Source organism: Patagioenas fasciata, chromosome 16 (genome assembly GCF_037038585.1).
Source record: "Patagioenas fasciata isolate bPatFas1 chromosome 16, bPatFas1.hap1, whole genome shotgun sequence".
Classification (NCBI taxonomy): Eukaryota; Metazoa; Chordata; class Aves; order Columbiformes; family Columbidae; genus Patagioenas; species Patagioenas fasciata.
In genome coordinates, this window is record NC_092535.1 from 12,525,714 (window position 1) to 12,547,486 (window position 21,773).

General features: G+C 41.1%; 1 protein-coding gene across 2 annotated transcripts; it reads right to left on the reverse strand.

Annotated features, from left to right (window-relative positions):
* Nucleotides 1-4,253: 4,253 nt before the first annotated feature.
* On the reverse strand, nucleotides 4,254-20,398 carry CBLN4 (cerebellin 4 precursor). 2 transcript variants are annotated; one of them, XM_065849892.2, is made up of 4 exons: nucleotides 9,985-20,398; nucleotides 8,331-8,447; nucleotides 5,407-5,542; nucleotides 4,254-5,316 (listed from the first exon to the last, which is right to left on the reverse strand). In XM_065849892.2, the coding sequence occupies exons 1-4, from the start codon at nucleotides 10,258-10,260 to the stop codon at nucleotides 5,123-5,125; spliced, it is 723 nt and encodes a 240-aa protein (XP_065705964.1). In that variant the 5' UTR covers nucleotides 10,261-20,398; the 3' UTR covers nucleotides 4,254-5,122. The 2 variants fall into 2 exon arrangements, with proteins under 2 accessions (XP_065705964.1, XP_065705965.1); XM_065849893.2 differs by having other exon boundaries at nucleotides 5,178-5,542.
* Between the last annotated feature and the right edge of the window lie 1,375 nt (nucleotides 20,399-21,773).

A 21,773-nucleotide genomic window follows, 5' to 3' on the forward strand; every position in this document is an offset into this window, starting at 1 on the left:
ACTCGTTCAGTGAAGAAATTCTTATACAAAATGTACATGACAGCTGAATCATACAACAGACTAAACCTAGACTATCTTAACCCATACTGAATTCAAGTCACTAAGATAGATGGTCTTGGAGTTATCTTCTTCAGAAGCCTTTATTGTTTTTGTAGGAAGGCTGACCAGGAGTGCTGGGGAGGCTCTGGAGAAGTCACATCGAGCCCTGTGGTTGCAGGAAGATGCTCCAACACCAGCACTAACCTTCCTCTCGTTAAATGCTTCTCATTAGCAGCAGCCGGATCAGCATTGCCAGGTGAGGCTGCCCGGTGGCTGTTTCTACTCCTGCATGGTAGGAATAGCCAGTATAATGAGTTTTTATACTGTTGTACTGAGCTTCTGAGCTGGTTTGCAGGTTTGTGGGATAGACGCCAGAATCGATTTTGCTCCTTTATGTTTAGTTGTATAGTAGAGCACAGATGTATCTTTACTTTAATTTACTTTGCTGTTTAATTGCATACCTTCATCTTAAGAGAAATTTCGCCTTGCTATATGCTTAGAAGAACTTTTTCTTACTTTTCTTCAGGCAGTGTTAATTTTAAAGACTGCCTTTGCCTGAGACTCTGGTATGTTCACTGTAAATAGATCTTTGTTTGCAAAGAAAGGGATAAAATAAAACCCCCAACATTGATTTTTAAATTGAGTAAAACTCCAGGACAGCTAACAGCATGCCTGACTGTCACAACTCTGCTCTGAGACTTCTGCAGAGGCCACCAGCACTTGGGTCAATACACACCGCAGGTCTTGTCCCTTCTGCAGAGATTTGGTCGCTCTGCCCAGGTGCGTTGGTGTTTTGCCTCCTTTCAGCATTTGGACCATGCAGCGCATTTAAATGTCCTCACAATGACATTAGGGTACAGCTTTTTCCTCGTCTCAGCAGTAATTCAGAAATATCCACACTCTCAGCTTGTTTTCCAGTGTGTCAACGTCCATACACACATTTGCCCTTTGCACCAAAATGCCCCAGGGATGACAGACCTGCTTTGTAGGAGTAAATCCAGGCACACGGGTAAATACAGAGATAAAGCTGTTTTATTTGCTGATCTCCAGTGCTCTGAACTACACTTCTACATCTAGTTTCCTCCAGCAGGATTAAAAGCCATCAAATTACAACATGGTGGCCTTAACAGGATGGGTCAGCATCATGCATCGTAGAAAAGTATTATGCATATAAGCAGAACATACTTAGGCAATTCACTGAACTGGACAATAGGTCAAGAATGTCTTTAGGTGAAGCCAAATTTGTCATTTCCTCTCCCTCTCCTGCTAGTGTTTCCCCCCTCACATCAGATACAAAACCCAAACAAACAAAAAGTTCTCCATCCCTCTTCAGAAATGAACTTTTCTTAGATCACTTCATAGAATCATAGAATGATTTTCCTAGAATTTCTGATCTGTTAAAAATGATGCAACTGGCATTTTCCCTTCCCCCAAACTGTGGAGATTAAAAGAGTGGTTGCTTCCGTCAAACGCCTTAGATCGCAGCTTTCACTAAGCAGACTATTCAAGACACGTTTCCATTATTCTCATCATCACTTATATAACAATGACTGATTTTTATCATTATTCTTTCTATGCATTCCCCTTAGCGCTCTAGGGTAGGAAGCTGTTTTTCCCTCCCTATTCCTAACCAGCAACAGATAAATAACTTTAGCTCAGTGTCTAAGAAAATGTCTTTTCTCAAAGGAGTCTTTTCTGTCTGGACAGCAATAGCACAAAAAATATGTTGTTGTGGCATGTGCCAGCCAATAAATTCTGTCACTGGGGATCTTAATTTATTTACGTTGAGTCATCTGGTTAACACTGTCTTTAGAAGGCAGAGAGTTTGAACATATATAAAAAGAGCTCTTAAAATATGAAGGGCAACTGTAATGAATTGTTAAGGTAAAACACGTTACCAGCTCAGAAACCCTTATAAAAGGAGGAGAACGTAGATCTGCTTCTCTGCTTCAGCACATATTTCATGTTAATAGTTCGGCTTCCTGGCTGTGATTATGACATACTGCTTCTTGCATTTATCTTCTCTATCCTAAAAGCTGCTTGTAAAAATACTACACATACCGAAGATGTGTTCCTTTGGGGGTTTGCACAAAAAATTAAAATAACATGAAAACAGAGAGAACTAATTGTGAGTTTCTTAGGCCATTTTAAAATATCCTATTTCACTGCATTCATCTTTCTAGAAACAGACGTCTAAATAATACGGACGAAGATAGCAATATGCCATTCATTCCAAAACCATATTTTATTTCTAAAAAACGTGTTGTATGAGAAAAAGGAGCAATCCAGCAAACTGAAGAGGACCCCTGTTGGTACTCCGGATTGGTGCTGCTCATTTCCCAATCCTGGCTCTATTTTCTCAGTAGTAACACTGAGGTTGCAATACTCACTCTGCCATGACTTGGCAAAAGTGATTTAATTAAGACTCAGGCACTAGAGAATGATACAACACAAAACAAAAAGTCAGCATTTCCTTTTTAAGGAAACACAAAACTGCTTGTGAAATTTCTGAAGCTACCTCAGCGCCTTTTCCAAAAACCCTTCCATACCCCAGGCTCTTTCAAATGGTGTGTTTTCAGTATCATTTTTGGCTCCGCAGTCTGGTTTACAGCCCCAGCTCTACCTAGGTTAGCTTTTCTACTCAGAACACCTTTTTGGAGGAAACTCTTCTGACATAACTGAAGTGTGGGACAATACAATGAAAACAAGCTCCAGGTCTGGAAAGAAGCTCAAATTGTAGTTTAAGAAACCATGTTTTTTTCTTATCAAATCATTTAAAATGTGAGCTGAGAGAACGGGTGTGCAGTTGTCCAGCTGAGCAGAATGGGCGCTCAGCGTTGCCTGTAGATAACACAAGCTGCTGTAAGGTGACTTCTCCGAAGCTTTTTTCCCTTTAACCAGCAAAATAATTAGTAATTCCGGTTTTAGAGGCGGAGAATAAAAATTTAGGACATTTCCTTCAGAATGTCTCTCTTTAATTGAATAACTTCCTAGACTCTCTAGTTAAAGTTTAAATAACTGTTAATGACTCTGAAGCAATCAGAAATGTTTTGCCAAGGGGAAATCAACAGCATATTAAGATAGTTCAGTATTATTGCTGAATGCTGAAGGCAGCTTTTAAAAAATCATGTTTACAAACTAAAGAAGTTAGATACATTTGATCAGTCTGAAAAGTATACTGACACCTTTAATGCCATTTTTCTTCTGTTTATATAGGAACGTTTCCTTTACATTAAATATATATCCATGGGTAAGGTGGGTTTTCAGATTTTACCAATTTTATACAAAATACTGATATTCCTCTCTGAAATAAACTCTTATGACAAACAACTTCTTTATAACATCATGCATATTATGTGCTACAATCCCAGGGGTGGGTGAGATATACACATATATATACACACACACGTTTTTGGAGTACAGTGGTGATACATTTTGATTAGTCTTAATGGAAAACTTTTTCTTAATTTTCAGCTATGTGATTCATTTGCTTCTTGCCATGACTTTCCACTTTGTCCCAAACTGAACAGAAACAACACTATATCTAATAAATGGCCTTCTCATCTAACTTACATCACAGGGGTGCAAACGTAACCCACCTTCTCTCCTGAAATTCCTCAAAAACTTCTGTATGTTGAGCCCAGACAAATATGGAATTGGAGCATAATTCTGTGCCGCTGGTTCCCTGACATTTTTATCCGGAGCATCAGTGAGCCATGCATTAGACTTTAAATCACTTAGAGCAATTCCAAGCCTAAACTGGCTTTTCAAGAAGGTCCCAGATTGCTGGATATGCTTCCATCTAGAAACATTCTAAAATTTAGAACCATATCCTTCATGGCATGCAAGGCACAAAGACCCATCCAATTCAGTGTATAATTTGGGCATGAGGGATGAAGGTTTCATTAGCAGTTTATGTGAAAATAATTTTTAACTGATATTCAGTTTGATTGCACTGGAGTTTAATGCTGATGGCAAAACCTAAAGCACAGGTTTCATCCAAAATCCTTTGGAATCAATGTGATTCTTAACACTAACTTCAGTGAAGCCAGGATTTCTGTCTAAATGTGTTTTTTTTTTTTTAAATAAAATGCATAGGTTATCTCTAGATCATTCTGATTACCTCTAGGACCAAAAGCTTACACTCTGCATATAATAATTACGTCCAATAAAAAAATAGCATGAAGTGACTTCCAAAATCCAAAGGTCAAAAATTCAGCTAGCATATATTAATCTTTATTACGTAACAATGATATAATAAATAAGTTTATGAATTCATATGACCTGTACAAAAAGCCGAAAAGATATTGCACCAAGCTAGGTACCGGCTATTTGGAGTTAGTATTTGTTAAACGTAAGATCTAAAATTATATACAGTTGTGGAGTTAAGGCAAAACCAGATTATACCTTTAACGCAACAGAAGGTTTGAAAAATAGACACAATTACAAACAGGGGAATCTCATCTCCAGCTAATAGAGTGGTTGTGTCTAAGGAAGGAATCCCTTAGGTTTTTAATAAAGCAATTATCAATCATGTTAATTAAAATTGAAGAACAAGTGCTAGATTTCCTTCAGCTGTTTTGCAGGGTTGTGCCTGAATGATCACCTTTAACCCTGGTAATAATAGTTCTCTTCGCGGTCATACTCTGTGCTTCCTTTTAGAAAACAGCATGTGGAAAAGAGGAACACCTTACATATCCAACTAAAATGCAACCATAACCTCTTAGCTTGATGGAGCACAAATATACGGGTGAACCATCCAACACACTACACGCAGAGGAGAATCAAAGTCAACCACTTATCAATAAGAATTACCTTTCTCAAGACAATGGAACAGATCATGTCAGTTAAGTCCCAATGACAAAAACATGTATGACCAGCATATCAATATACAGTTCTTTGGCAGCAACACATTAACTCTTGATTGAAGTCTGAACTCAAGCTCTCTTAAATTATAGACCTGGTTGCCAGTCTTTTCATAATTAAAGAAAATCCACATCTCTCACGAATCCAGTAAGTCCAGTAAATGAAATCTGAATAAATCTTGCAGGCAGCTTTAAACTGTGACATTAAGCATAGATATTTATTGTCTGTTTAGTCTCAATCCAAATATATTGTATTTAAACACACAAAATTCTGTGAAACTTCTGAGTAGTTCAGATGGAGCCAAAATCCATAAAGAGAATCCATATTCACCCATGAAAAACCAATAAAGAAACATCAATCCCGTGATGCTATAATGATCTTCGTGTAACAGAGGCAATGATGAGTCCACACCTGGATGAATGTCACAGGAAAATTGACTTTACAGGGGAAAGACCAGAAAGCCAGAAAACGTAGAATACTGCCATCCACCGACCAGATTACCTTTCTCCAACTTCAGGTAAACCTTATCCTCCTTGTCTAGATAGAGCAGGACTCCATTAGTGGCAGCTTCACGTGTGACATCCTTGTCCCCAGCAAAAGCAGAAATAACTGGCTTTCCATTTAGCATCAAATTAACCTACAAGAGAAAAATTAAAAAAAAAAAACCCACACTGAAAAGCTCTAATTAATAGAAAAACACGAAAAATAGAAAAACTATCACTGAATATTAACTACAGTGTAAGAGGTCTGCTGAGGTCCCAATCTTCACTGCTTTTTTTAAATTTATTTATTTTAAATAGACAATTACATTTAGTTGGAGGGGGCAAGCACGTTCAAGTTTCATGGGTGAAGCTGGCGGGATGCTGCCCTGGTCTGGGCTAAGCCAGGGGAAAGGCAACACAACATTGATGGTTGTAACTCTGGTAGTATGGAACTGCGAGATTATTACACCTCAGTTGGTTTCACTCTGCCTACCTCACGGGTTATTTAGACGCACACTAAAGAAGCAAAAAAGCAGACATTTTTCAAGAAACTTGTGCACCCAGAGATGCAATAAAGGCACCTAATGAGATGTCAAAGGCACGCAGCAGGCTGGGAGCTTACACTTCATTGAGAGGAAAATACACGTCCCTTCCGTTATGAACAGCAGCTTAAAGTCTAGAACAGACCTTCAGCTTTATGAACCACTGCACTGTTTTGGTAGCAAATCCATTTTTCTATGACACACTTCTGAAAGTCAGCACAGCTTCTGCTCTGAAAACATCACACAGACACTCTGTAAATAAAGATGGGCAGGGACTGGGGGAATGGACAGATTCAGGCATTTCTCATTTCCCCAATGGCAAGCTATTAGCTTTCTTCTGCTTTTTCTTTTTAAGCGGCTATAATGCAGTCACAGAGGGGTGAATTATGAAATGCTTATTCATATCAAGTATGCTGGCCTTGTATATGCTCCCATTAATTTTAATGGGAGTCACCATGGAATAAATTAGTGCTCAACACAAGTCAGGGTAGCAGAATCTAGCCCTTATTTGGGATTCGCCTATCTGGGAAACCCACTTAATCAGATGTCCCCAGGGAAACAATTTCAGTTTAATGATATTTAATGGCACTAACAGATGTTCCGTGGGCATAGTAACATCTCTTATGTAGGAAGCCTTCAGGTGATTTAGTGTTGTTTAAATCTGCATGTGGCTGACACTCAAGCTGGTGTGCTCCACTGCAATGGCTTTTGGTCCTCCCTCTAGTTATTGCACAGGTAAAAAAAAGGGCATCAGGAGTTTACTCATTGCTTGGTTTTGGTTAACACATTCCCTCTGTACCATCTCACTAGGTCAGATTACCCTGCAGATCATCTTACAGCTGAGTCACAGCAGAAGGCACACCACGGGTTTGCACTGGGTGGTCTCGCAGTATCTCTGCCAAAAGGGAGCCAACCAAACCCATCCATCACTTTAGAAATTCTCCATCTACAAAAGATTTCAGGCCACATCACAGGTTGTGGCATTCCCTGTTTTCTAACAGAGCCCCAGCTCTGCAGTCTGAAAATCTGGTACATGAAACACCAAAGTCTGCACGGGATTTCCAGAATCTAAGCCTTGACACCTTTCTTGGCAATATTTACTTTAAATCCAATGAAGCTGAAGTTATTCTACCCCCTTTCAACCTTCAGCATTTAAGGGAGCAAAAGGAACAAAGTTTAAGTGTATTAAATAGCTTATAAGCTCATTATAGATATTTTCATGAGGTTAATATTTCATTTAAGACTTTTGTCATTGACCTGGATGGAACCACGACATCGTGTTATAAACTGAAGGTAAATTTCACCAGGGATGTGGATGTGTCTTGCACCAGCTTTCTCTGTCTTCTTGACCATTTAGACTTTTCTCAGGAGCTTTAACAGCAACCCAAAGACAGAGCTGCCACAAAGAAATGGCTGATCTCTCCTCCTGCACAAATCCAGTTCTTCTCAGCCTTGTAGGCTAAAAACCATGTTCAGGAGCCAGACAGACCAGGGGAAAAGCATCAGATACTTCTATGAATCCACTGGTCCCATGGGTTGAAAAAAGGGACGCCACAGAAGTTATTCCAGATCTGGAAAGCCAGCATGTATGTCACAGAAATTGCCTGACCTGGCATGAAGATTAAGGAATGTACTTTAAGGAATTTACTGTTGGCTCAGCAACTGGATGTTCAGGAACTTAGAGGCTTTTCTTCTAAGCTAGTACATATTTGTGGTTAATTAGGTAGTTCAGCTGCTATCAAGCTACAGAAGAAAAGGCAGAATCACTCTTTTTTTTTAATATGTGACACATCTCTTAAGTATTATATTGTGGAGTAAAAAGTTAAACTGCTAAGAAGATGCCCTAGGAGACATCCCTATAGAGGTGTAACATTCCCATATAGTTACAGAACAAGTAGACCACTGTAACTAACCGTGGTCCACAGCAGAGTGACCCCATGAGCAGACACCTGGCCCCATGAGCTGGCAGCCAGGTTACAAAAGGTTACAAAAATAGTCAAATCTAGTATATATCCCCAGAACTCCTGTGTGCAAGGCAGTGAGTTTAACCTGTAACAAAATATGACTCTTGGAAAAAATTTACGCAATCAAGCAAAATTTAGAGCCCTGTTTTACTCCAGGGTGATTCATTCTACTTAACACTTTATATCACCCCAGATATTCAGTTTTTACAGTGCAGAAGTGAAGCTATGGCAATATATCTGAGGTGACAATTCTGCTGTATTACAGCTGGTCAGCTTAAATGTGTTCACTCTACTGCTAGGAACTCTACACCACCGGTTACATTAAACTAAGCTATTTTTCCCTGAAAGTGTGTTAAATATTCCTGTGTTAAGTCAAGATCCTATTCTAAATAAACAATATAAGTAAAATATTTTATAACCGTACTTGATCAACGTACCTGAATTGTTTGACTCTGATACACTTTAATTACGTGAAAACTGAAACTGTAAATTCCTTTTCTTGGTGCTACAAAGACAGACTCCAACGTGAAAAAATTCCCCACATTTACTAGGATCTACAAACAAAAAATACAGCATGGGAATTAGTACAGGTATTCACTGCTAGATAAAAAATACAGACTATTAGCCTTAGAAGACATTCACCTATGGAAATTTTTTTAATCTACATCTGTGTTGCTGTATTCATTGCTCTCGATTAAGTTGGAATATTACTCATCAAATAGATATTTACTTAATTTATAGTACAGCTTCAGTACAAATAAATTAGGGTGGAAAACATCTATTCACTATTCTAATGTACCTTGAAGACTTTTCTTCTAGACATGTTTAGAGGAGATTAAGAAAAGGAATTTTTGTTCATCTTTCCCCAAAAATGACATCAAAGCACTAAGTCAGGGAGTGGCATAAAAAGCAATGGTCCACTCAATACTGTCTTCCTGAAAGTCTCAAGCTGTGAGAGGAAGGATGTATGTGAATGATATAATTCATTCACTAGTTTATAGTTAGGCTGAGTTACTGAAATACCTGGTATATCTGAGCAAAATCTGGCTATGAGCCTTTGCTGCTTTATTTGGTTTTGTAAGCACTAATAATAATTCCCGTTTGATTAAACAGAGACAAGTAACAGTGGGGAACATATTAAATGAGTACATCATCCATATGCTAAATATCTTCTTCAATGACTGAATTTTTCTTGCTTTCCATTTAGTTATGCTTTAGTTTTAGCTGATATTTTAAGGCTACTTTATGCCAGACACAGCTCCAGAAAGCAACTAGGAATGTCCACGAAGTTACGCTAATTTACATTGCTAGCATCAACTATGTGATGGCTTCAGTTGTCACGACAATTTACTGTTCTTTATAAAACGATACAGGAAGAAAAATCACCATCAGTCTCAATTACTTTGAACCTGCCCGAGGACAGGAGCTGGTATATGCAGTACGTGCTGGCATCTATATGTTAATATTAGTGACTGAAGTGAGAGGGGCTGTACTATGAACCTGTGATTGTCATAGAAAAGTTAAATTATTTTTTCCTTAAAATTCCTTCTTCTCTCCCTCCCCAAAGGCTGCACAAGCCGTCTAAAACCTACATAGCCTACGCTGGCCCCGCTTTACGCCGAGAAGGAACGCGGATCAATGCCCGCGGAGGCTGCCGCGGCCCCGGGAAAGCCGTGCAGAGGGGCCGGGACCGCTCGGCCCCCGCCGCCCCGACGGCTGCTGCCCCGCACGGGTGGGCCCCCCCCGACGCCCCGCTCCGCCCTCCCCATCCCCGGGGGACAAGTGGGAAACTACTGCGGGGCGTGCCACGCTCTCCGCGGGGGCGGAGGTCCCCGGCTCCCCACGAGCCTCCAGCTGCCACCTGCCTGGTCCTTCCGTTTCTCCAGCTTTGGGACGCTGGGGGTCCCCGCAGGCAGCCGCCCTCTGCACCCCAACTTTTTGCTGGAATTAAGGAAAGGGGCGAAGTGGGAACGGGGGGGCTCCCGCGGGGCGAGCGGGCGGTGGCACCTGTTGATCGCTCCCAGCCGCGTCCCGGCGGGGGTACGAGCACCCCTGCCCCGCGGGGGTCCCCTCCACGGCCGCACCGCTTACCTGGTCGAAGTAGATGATGCGCGTCTTGTTGCTCATCTCGGAGGGCTCGTGGTTGGTGCTCCTCACGGCCGAGAAGGCGACCTTGGAGTTGGCCGCCCGCACGGAGATGCCCAGCGGGGAGGAGGACGAGCCCTTGGCGTCGGTGGCCGGGTTGGAGTCGCAGACCACCAGGCACTTGCCCTCCAGGACGATGGGCTCCGTGTCGTTCTGCGCCCGCGCCGCGGGGCCGCCCAGCGCCAGGGCCAGCAGGACGGCGGGCAGCAGCCGCCAGCCCATGGTCCGCACCCGCGGCCGCCCGCGCCGCAGCTCCGCGCCCCGCTCCGGCCACCGCGCCGCGCACCAGCGGGAGGCACCGCCGGCAGCAGCGGCAGCCGCTCCCCCCGCGCACACACACACGCACAGACACACACCCGCACCTCCCGGCAACGCCGCGCTGAAAGTCTGTCTGCCTTCCTCCGGCTTCTTCCCGCCGAGTCCTTCTCTTTTTTTTTCGTCTCCTTCTTCTCCTCCTCCTCCCCCCTCAGCCACCACTTCGTACCTTCTTCCTTTACCTGGGTCCTTTCATGAGCTCTTTAAAACATGCCGCAAAAAAGCTGCCGAACAAAATAAACACTTTCCCGTGCTCCCTTTTCTCCTCTCTCTCCTCATCAAAAAAAAAAAAGAGTGAGAAGGAGGAGTGGGGAGTGAGGAAAGAGGGGAAAAAAAAAAAAAGCCCTCAGGTGGATTATTGTTGAGAGAGAGGAAGAGAGGTCACGAAGAAATAAAACCATTTGACGTTGCCATGATTGCTGCTGCTGGCTGTCTCTACCCTTCGAGCTGGAGATCCAAGATGCTCTGAGCAGTGGAGTGGAGAGCTGGGAGCTTCCCCCAAGCTGCCAGATCCTGTGTCTGATAGCACTGCCAGGGTGCTGCAGACTCCACTTCTCTCTCTCTCCCCTACTCTCTTCCCCAACCCCCCCAAAGAGTTATGTCATAGCAAACCTGCCCAGCTCTCACCTAGCTGGGCAGATACGATGCTTCATTACTAGAGACCGTCCTCTTGGAGTTGGCCCCTACTACACAGACACACACACTTGTCTTCCCAGACAGCTTCTTAAGCAGCTACAAAGCCAAGCAGAAAGCATCAAAACACTGCAACGGCCCCTGTTTTCAAAAGGAAGAGGGGTAAAGAACTGCAACCTGCTTGAAAGGCAGCATCTAAACCCAGAGGAGTCTCCCAGGGCACAGACCTCCTGTGCGCGTGTTTGCAGCTTGCACTTTGGCATGTCACCCTGACCCTGCGCGCGCTGCCGCTGATTCCCTGTTACGCAGCCAGGAGCGAAGCAGCTCTACTCAAAGCCAGTCCCTTCGACGCTTGGATCACTGATAGGAATTTACTGTCTGCTCTTTGAGGATTAATGTTGCCAGGTACCACCTCATGGTGCTGCCAAATGGCAGCTTCTGGTAACGTTTTGATTAGATACCTCTGTCTAGTATACATACATTTTTTTTTAATATGCGCTGAGAGGACTGGAAGACTGAGAAGACTCCTTAGCTTACTACTCCCACATATTTCAAGATTATTAAAAATGCAACTGGCTTGGTGCTGCTGGTGGCTTCTAGAGGTCTTTCTTGGATCACTTGGTCCCATTGAAATGGTCTCACAGCCCTCTTCAAAGGTTGCTAGAAATGATACAGTGCACCCACAAGCAGCATTGGCTAAACAGATTTCCATTCAAAACAACACCGCAGTGCCACAGTTTGTAAGAAATTAAGCGCATGATTTTTACGTAGATACCTTTCAATACAACAATTTTTTTGTGCCTATAAGAGCTTTGCAACAAGCATGTCCCATGTTAACCATTAACCACCAACAGCCTTCATTCACTTCTTGTCCAGAGGCACCTCTACCTCGGTGCAGCTTTTCTGCCTTTCAAAGCCAGGTGAGAAAGGAGCTGACCTGCTCTGGAGCTGTGAATGCCAGCACATCTTGCTGCCTCCTGTTCTGTAGAAGAAGAGGCTTGGGATGCAGACAGCTCACACAGCACCTCAGCTCCATGCACTCATGGATGCTGACCATAAATCTGGACACTAACAAACAAAAGAAATTAAAGCAGCAACAGGAAACTGAGCTGAGGGATAAAAAGCCCTGTAAGCCACTCTCTACTGAACACCATCGTTTTCTCCAGGCAAATGTGAGCTGCGACTGTTTTTCAGTTAATGTGGAGAACTGAGGGTGAAGCAATGAGTCTGCAGAACTCAGCCAATTCTTTGAGAAACCATAAAGCAGCCAAAAGCTCTCTTAGCTAGAAACAAATACAATACCTTCCAAAATTCAGAAAGCCAGACTCAAATTTTAAGGAATCCCATTGGTCAGACAAGAGGTAAACAGAAATTTTCCTGTTTTCTAGGAGTGCATCAAATTCTCTTATTCACTAACACCAACAAACATGGAGAGGAGAGTCAAGCTGAGAAGTACCACTTGCTGGAAACAAGAAAAGGAAACAAGAAATAAAGCAAATACTTGCAGCAAAATTTTGTCCGTTTCATAGAAAGGATGTCTGCAGATTAAAAGATTTACGCCAATGCGTAGGAATACCTTTCGGAGGACTCCTGAAAAACAGATCTGTGTGAAAACAGCAAAAGATTTTGTGCCACAATATTTTCTAAATCAATACAAATGAATAAATAATTCCACACTATTTCAACATCTTGTACTTAAAAACTCTTCTGTACCTCATGCTGATGAGTAACCTTTTGACACAGCACAAATATCAGCAAAATATATATATATATATATATATATAAATTTAGTTTGAAATTTGAAACTGCTGACCATTTTGAAAGGTTAATCATTTGTCAGAGATTAAAAAGTTTACAATCATTTCAGATGAGTTATTTTAATTCCATTTTGTTGTGGACAACGACATCAACTGTCTGTATAGTGGGGAAAAAAATAGAAAAACAAGAAAATAGCAAAAACTCAGATGAAGAAATTGAAAGCGAAGAAACCCGACCGATCAGCAAGAGAAAGTTTTCAATCAGATTTTTCAAATGTTGACTTTCCTATTTCTTTGTCTGCAGGTAGAGGTACCTGCAAAGTCTGGCCTGGCAACACCGTCTTCCCATTCCACTTCTCTGACTTGAATATCTAAGGACCTGTTTTGCACAGAGCAGATGCAGAAGTGCAGACAAAGTCAAGATGAGGAGCATCTCTCACCCACGTACTTTTCTCCCCAAATTGCGCACACATTCCTGTGCAAGCAGGTTACTTCAGCTGTGTGCAGCTAACTAATTACAGCCATTTGTGAACACAGCTACTTAATTTCAGAGCTCAGTTGGGATAAAGTTAAATGCAAGTTAGGAACAAATTTGAAAACACACGTTTTGCATGCAGTTTTTAACTTTTTTTTGAGATCACAGTCCCCAAAAGCTCAGTGCTGCTCGTGTCGTACAATCTATTCTGGCAAAATCAGAAAATATGAGTAAAATTCTCTTAGAACTAACAGTCTGCACAGACAACTATAAGACCGACATCGATGATTAACGTCATATCTCTCCCACAAAAAGAGACTGAAGTGGACTCTGTCCCGCAGCGCGGATTACATTTTTCGGAAATGTCAACAAGTTCTAAAAATGTTTTAGCAGACGACATTTAATTTGACATCAGTAGTACCCTAATCTGAAGGAAATCCAATTAAATGAGGCTGCTAATAATGCTAACATGAAGAAGGGAGCAGTTTCTGCCCCTGTATTTTGCCTGCATCTATGCTGGGCAGATGCTCGTAGATGGTTCTGGTCTGAAACTCATATTTTACTTGAACCACCCTTTGAATTGCAGTGTTAGAGAGTGGAAATCCTCAGACATTGGGGTTCCTATTCCTGTCTTGGCACTTTTGACTTAAGACATGTTCCTTTATATTTTCCTACTTATAAAATGGTATGGACAAACCTTTCTCATAATTTTATTATTTAATTTTCCATGTCTAAAACGTATTCTAGAGTGCTATTGACCCTGATTTGTTTCTGGCTTGCTTATAGCTCAGTAAAATTCACAACTTTGATGGAGTTGAAGGATGGGGGCTGAGCAGAGACAGCACCTGCAGGAGCTGATACCCACAGAGCACCACGGAGCTGCCTCCCCTGTGCAAACCAGCAGCAACTCACGCACAACCTTTACTCCACACTTGGAACTGGAAGGCACTATGGTTCAGTAAAGTATCCTTTTCCCCAGAGAGTAACTGGTATTCAGATTTCAGATGACATTTATCAACAATATGAATTAGAGTTGAATAAGACTATTAAAACTTTTCCTTAGCAGTAAGCCATTTGCAGGATGGAGAAAAGGCACCAGCATAACAGGATAAGAAAATGTGACACCACCATTGTGATTTAACATCCAAGTCCTACAAGCACAAAGGAAACCCTAATGAATTTCCTTTGCTCTGGGAAAAGGAAAGGAAGATAAAGGTCATCAGGGAAAGTGCATGAGGGGTAGGGGTAGGGAGGAGAGATGAACTGAAAATAAAAATCTAATTCTTCCTGGAAATTAAATTAATATAACCTATAATAAAGTTAGCATCTCAGACATTCAAAAGTAAAGCATCACTCTCAATGATGCTGTAGATAAAGTATTTTTTTTGACTACTCAGACATGGCACCAAATCACAATTCAGATAGTCACAGTGGTGGCTAAAACAAATTCTTGGAGGCGGTGGATCAAGTCCTTAACTGGAGACCAGATATCAGTACTGGAGCCTCCTATCAATAATTTCCAAGCTGATAACTGGGTTGTTGAGGCTGACCCCGCCATCAGCTGCATGAATGAAGCGGGGAAGCCCACACATCGACCCACTGGTACGACCCTCAGTTTCATCTGCGTGATCCTCCCAGAGAGATTGGATCTATAAATACTGTACAGAATCCAGCCTCAAATCCACGCCTAGGTAACAAACTGAAGAGCACTGGACAACAAAATACCTAAATTATATCATGAAATACCTCCTTTTTTTCCCACCCACGTAGCAGGAGGAGACCTTGAAGGTCATTAATAGCAGCATTTGTTTTGGGTGGCTGGGCTGTGTTTTAATTGCTGCACAATATGAGGCAAGTTTGCTGAGGATGCTGTGGGGAAAAAAAAAAAGAGTTGAAAAGTGAAGTTTGCATTTAATTCATAAGCAGCAAGGTTAATGATTGTTCTTATTTTATCTGACAAAGAATTTCTTAGTATTGATCCAACTCCCTCCAACAGGGATCTTTTTTTTTAGTTCCTTTGAAAGAAAAATGAGTAAAAGAAATAGCAACGATGCTCAAGAATGGAAATTCAGTTTGATTAAGTTCACAGTTTCTTTCCCTTTCTGGACACATACTGTGGAAGCCTAAAACTGTCTCCAGTTGGAAGTATTTTGCCCTTTCACAGGGCACTTTCTGCAGCAAGGCAGGCGTGCTAGGCATCTTCTGACAAAGGGAAGAGCTGCAGGGAGAATAAGGAGAAAACACCATGTTTACATTTACAATTTCTTTTACCTCTTGGCTTGTAGACCTGCATTAAATACAATTTCTGTATCAATATTGCATGATACCTTTCAAATCTCTTTGGAAAAAAACAAAAAAAGAAAGACGTCTTGCTCCATGTAATTAGTATTTTGCCTTACAAAAGGGAGAAATAATCTGCCTCAGACTTCCTCTCCTGCTTTTGAGCTTCTTGCTTGTGTCTAGAGGCCTTATGAATTCTACCACCCCCTCGGTAACAGCAGCCCTCCTTCCTCTCCTTTTCTTTTTTCTTTCTCCTAATTATATTTCCCTTCTGTCAGGCTGAGCTTTCTGTTTGCTGCGTGTAGAACACGGGTTTGTAGCGAGCTGGCTGAGCACCCATCAGCTCCTCCCAGGATTAAACCCCCAGCTCTGGTTCTGCTCAACTCGGCTTTTTGCTGAGCTCACCCTGAGGAGGACGCGGGAGGTGAACGGGTGCAGAGGAGGCAAAAACACTCGATTCAAAGGCAGAAAACTGATGATGATTCAAATTTGTGTTTGCGGAGCTGAGTGGCCAAACTTTTTACCATCTTTTGACATTCTTTCAGGCTAAATATTGAGCTGGCTGTCGTCTCCATCTGGCCGTTGGCTCCTGTACAGACTAACTTGTCTCCGAGACAGCTGGTCCTGTGGCTCTCAGCTAGTTAAACAGTTTGTTGGCCGAATCCATAATGAATTCACCTGGCTAATGAGCTTAATGGTTCTTAAGAAGGTTCTGTAAATATTTTATAAAGTAAATTTCACTTCATTTATTTAGGCATAAAATGTAAAGAGATCCTATAGGAATATAATAAAACCTTCAGCCATATGTATGTACATTGCTGGAAAGACTAAAATGAACGCAAGTTTTTGCTATTTAATTCAGGCAGATGCAGAATCAAGCCTAGATTTCCCTTGGTTTATTTTAATTTAAAAGCCAACCTTGTTTAGCTTTTTAAGTAAGCTTTTTCTGTATGTTTGCCTATTTCTAATGTACCTCTATTCATTCCATTCCATCTTCTAGTATTTTTTAAAAATTTCTGCAGCCACAGAACTTGGAAACCAATGAAAAACAGTTCTCTACTTATATTTGTTGGGCTTTTTTAATTTCCCTGACACTGTGCTGTAACAGATTTGTGTTTTGATGGCCATCTCAGGGAAGAGAATTTTAAAATTCTGTGTGAATTTGAGAGGCGATGATTGAGAAAATGAAGTCAGCAGGATGTCTGCCATGTGCGTGAAGGTAAAACTGTTCAGTTGTGCTGACAGCACTGGCATTTGCAGTCACTATTCAGCATTTCTTACACAGCCCAACCTTCTATTTGGCCAATACTGCAAACCTGAGCACACTTCAGGCCCAAGCACAAAGTACAAATCAGGGTCTGAAATGCCCATGGCCAGATTCTGTGACTCCTTACAGCGGCATGTTTCTGTAGTTACCCTTCAATAGAAATATTGCACAGTTATACTGAGTCAAATAGACTTAATCTGGATTTACATCAGTGCATAACTGAGAGCTTTGACCCTGTAGGTTCTTTTTACTCCCTTGTAGACGCTAGGTAGGAGTCAATTGTTTGCAACATCAATAGGCCAGTAAATTTCATCATTAATCCTGGCTAGGCTACCCACAAATTGTTCGATATTTCTTGTGTTTATCTTGATTCAAAGTATTTTCAATAAATCTCTTTCTAATTTACATGTTTAACCCTCTTGTAAAAACAAGGCTTTGGTGGATTAAGACCGTAAAATCAACTTACATACATTAACTGCCTTTATAGCAGGTACTTGCAGCTATATAACTTGTTATAAAGTAGAATTTAATTCTTGTTTTACTATTGCATTTCAGTCCATGTCTAGGAAAAAACTAAACCAAACAAAACAAAAAACCCACAACTGTTCTTTTCTTGTTTTCAACAAGAATTTACCTGATACATTTATGCGATTTTATAAAATAAATAATGCTGCAAAGCTCTACAGTGACCTATGCAATGATCTTAGGTTTTTCGATTACATTTTAGTGGTGCAAGTGTGATTTTTGCCCAAATGGAATGAAACCAGATATAGGCAGGACAATCTGACATTTCCCTTTTAGTGGGAGGGAAAGGGAAGGAACATGGTTTGTTATTTGCTCCAAGCTCCAGAGCCCATTTCACTGAGCAAGGTGGTTACAGCGAACTCAGGATGGAGTTTGCGAAGTTTTCAGCAATCTTCTGGCAATCAATTTAGCTTAAACTGTTGAATACATTTTGTGGATATAGTTGACTAATTTGGTGTCAAGGAAACCACAGAAAAATTAGATCTTGAAGTGGTGTAATTTAGTGCACCTCCTTTGACATCAATCGCAATACACAGATTACCTCCCCTCAGGAAAATTTGTCCCAGATATATCTCTCACTGAGCGGTTTCATAGCAAGGACCAATAAAAAACTAAAAATGGCATTGCTTAGGGAATAATTTGCATTAAAATAAGTGTCTAAGATAGTGAATTAGAGTACTGTCCATTGATTGTATTGCTTGTTTGATATTTAAAGAGAGTGGATTTACTGGAAGACTCGTGATGATATTCAGGGAGGAAGCCACTGGGAATGGCTTTGCAGTGGGATTTTTAGTGCCATCTATTGAGATGTGCCAACTTTAATAAAAGAAAAAGACTGGGCTTTTAGATACGGTAGGTTTCATGTTTTAACTTACCAAGTTTCATGGCACCCATTTGCTGCTCAGACTAGTTTCCAGACTCCTTGCAGCATGGATCATATCAAACAGCCCTGCTACATTCACAAACCACTATGAAATTTATAAAAGTCACAGCATGGTACCTTCAGGTAGCTCATTTCTCTGCTCTCATTTTAGGATAAACATCGTAAGAGCAAATCTCCAATGCTGGGCACAGCTCTCCAAATCTCTAGAAACGCCTTGGCAACTGGGACAGATTCGAGACTCCTCCAAATATCCCTGTTGATGTATCACATGTGAATAAGGACAAAAAAATCCCCGGATCCTGAAGTTTGAATGAAATATTAAGATAATGTTAGATACAGCCTTATTTTCTAGCAGTCTCAACCCTCTATAGAGCTTGCCAGCGCATTTGTGGGGTACCCCTGTGCTCTGCATGCATCACCGCTGCAGTACAGAAATACCAAATTAATTTTTCTATCTTTTATCCTTCCATCTTTTCTTAATCTGGAAATCGTGCCAGCACTGTGAAGATGAAACACATTCCCTATGTGTCCTGCAAGGCTTCTCCATTAATCCAAAAGGTAAATTCCCATAACTGCTCATGAATAGCACATTTCACTATTATTTGTAAGCATATGTGGTACTTCACAAACCAGACTCACGGAAAGTATCCTGCAAACCATGCATTTCCCATCGAGGCCAAACCAGACGATACTGCTGGAGATGATCAGCCAGGGCATGGGAACACACAACACTGCAAGAGCCGGGTCAGGAGTCCTCCTTCAAATCCCCTCTGAACTTCCTAAGGAAAGCAAATTCATCCCAGAGGAGCCCAGCATTGCATAATTGACTACATGTAACCTAGAACCCCCTGTAGATGAACTTCAGACACCTCTGGGATGGGAATAAGAAAAAGTATTTTTAAAGTATATTTTCATTAAGTTTGAATAATTTCCTGGACATGTCACTGACTAATTTTTAACCAGATCTGTCCAAGCAAAGCTGTCAAGAACAATAAATAGCTATTACTTACCTTTGTCATGGTGAATGATTTAAAAAGATGCAGGTAAGAAAACAACACATGAGCTTCACAGCTAAGGAATCAATTCCATTGAACACACCAACTTCTCTCCCTTGCCGGGTAGGTATCTTTCCTAAGTGACAATCTGTTATCATTTTTTTTGCTCACTTTCTTAAGTAAATGAGGGTCCTGATCTTACATTCTGTCTTCATTTTGGTCCTCAGCTAATAAATTCTAGAAATGTTAAACTCACTGACAAACTGTGAAATCTCTATCTTCTCCATCATCAGAAATATTCAAAACCACATTGAACATGGTCTTGGGCTCCATGCTCTGGACTAAATGACCTTCCAGCCTCCACCATTCTGTGATTCTGCTAAAACTCCTTATACTTTTCCTCTCCAATGAAGCTACTGAAATATATAAAAGAAATACTAGGGAAAACAGAAAGAAAACTAGACAAATATCCAAACAGTAAGTACTTCCAAAGACCTGATAATATTCTCTAATCCCTCTGAGGTCAAAGACTTGGCACGAGTGTCCTTCTCTGAGACTCCAAAAGTCATTTCTTAACTTGCAGTGCCCAACTTCCCAGCATCACACCAAAACTAATCTATGGGATTTTCAGCTTGAAACATTGGCTCTCTTTCAGCAGGTAAACAAAATTTCACTTGACTGAATCGCTTTGAGCTTTCTCTGTGGCTGCTCAAAGTTTCTCTACAGGATGAGTTCATCGAGATGCATGCTCATAAGCAATTATCCAAGTCTCAAAGGATTCAGATAAAAAAAGCTTTAACACAGCAGCTATTTTTTGCCTGTATTCTAGCCCTTTAAGGAAAGTGTCAGAACAGCCTCACCCACTCACAGAAAGGGAGAGACAAATTGATAAAAAGGATTTACACACCCAAAACACAGGCTCTGCATCACTTCGGCAGGTTTGGTCCCCAGAACTGGATCCAAAATCCAAGTGCAGTCACCACTTTCACAGAAATCAGGGGTTCAGCCTTGTCCTGAAGGGAGGCAGATGAGAGCTCTGGCCTCTGTACCAGTGCTGGTTCTTTATTTTAACCAGGGGATTTTCAATATAAAAATATACAAAGATTTCTTGAAATAGTGATTAGCACTTAGGTTCCCTCCTTCCAACTGACCGTCCCAATCTGCAGCCCATCCTGTTCTCTAAGCGGCTCAATACACTCAGCAGCTTTTGCACAGCGCCAAGGGGAAGAGGTGGGAGCGACTGAAATGAATCGCGACTCTTTTTTTCTCTAAACGTCATTCCCTGAATTGTCTGTTTTTCCCAGCGCACCCCCACAGATCTGGCACAATCAATCGGTGCCTCTATGTGAGAAGCTGCGAGAGCCAGAGGAGCGTCCGTCTGCTCGGCATCCCAGCCGGGTTGTCCTTCTGCAGGGCAAGTTCAGTAAATCCATACTCAAAAGGATTTGGGCTGGTTTTAATTTTCCTAATCAGCTTAACTCCTGACAACAAAGTGAGACATCAGATTGTTTTAAGTGGCAGAATTACAAATAACAAACTTCAATTTAAGCATTAATGACAGCAACTCAGGATATTGTCTAGGAATTATTTACTGACTGAGAAAAGTTCCTGCTTTGAAACTGAGTCAAGCAAATTTCTATTTATAATTACATGATTTCAGGCCAAGTCCTATAGAGTTCGTTCAGGAAAATTTCTAGGACCTACAAGTAGGATTTTAGTATAAATATGCTCATCAGTACTTGAACTTCATGGACAAAAGCTTTAGGGTTATTTTCTTTTTTTTAGTTCAATGCTCATGAGCAAATGACACCATCATAGCATATATCACTAGGTTTTTTATCCTTGTGCAATCAAAAGAGTGTCAGTTATTTATGTTTCAAGACATTGCAGCATTTTTAAATTGCACCCCGAGACTTAAAACCAGCATCTGAAACCTTTTGTTTCAAATGTCTGATTTGCAAAATGAGCTTAAAGCAATATTTACCTACTTTGTAGTTTTCTGTTGTTTAATTACTGCTGACTGTCCTTTACTAAAATAGTCTCAATGGGCAAAATTCGTCCCTCAGTAAACAGGCAGCAAGTATAAGGCTTAAGCCCATTTATCAACCCCTGCAATCATTTCAAAGTGTAGCCAAGAAAGCGCAGCCTGCTTCTTAGACATGTCACATCAGCTGCAGTAATATGCTGTGATGTAAAATACTCAAGTTAATGCAAAATGGAATCTTATTTGCATGAAGCATTCATACCTGCACAAGTCTGAGTTGGAGTTTTCATTAAAAGGCTCTCCCTCTGTTGCTCTGGGAATAGACAGTTCAATTTCTGGTACCTTCTACTTGGGTAGCAAGACGCAACAGTAAAAAAAAAAAAAATGAATACTTACGTTTAGCTTGCTGAGAAACTTTAATAGTTGAGCATTTTGGCAATATGAAAATGTCTTTAAAATCAGGAAATTAGATATTGGTTCTATGAATATCCACAGCAAAAGTTCTGTGAGCGATGCAGGGAAGGATCTCACCAAGAGCTTTTTGAGGCAGAGCACCTCAGCCCTGCGTCAAAGCAGCCCCTCAGTTTGAATTTTTTAATATATTCTTCTTTAAGTCAAGCA

Bases quoted from the DNA above. Each gene is read 5' to 3' on its own strand.
- CBLN4 (XM_065849892.2), bottom strand. From the start codon at position 10,260: ATGGGCTGGCGGCTGCTGCCCGCCGTCCTGCTGGCCCTGGCGCTGGGC. The intron at 5,543-8,330 runs GTACGTTGATCA...TTTCTCTTGTAG, and splicing joins ATCAGAGTCAAACAATTCAG to GTTAATTTGATGCTAAATGG. The intron at 5,317-5,406 runs GTAATCTGGTCG...ACATTCATCCAG, and splicing joins TTACCTGAAGTTGGAGAAAG to GTGTGGACTCATCATTGCCT.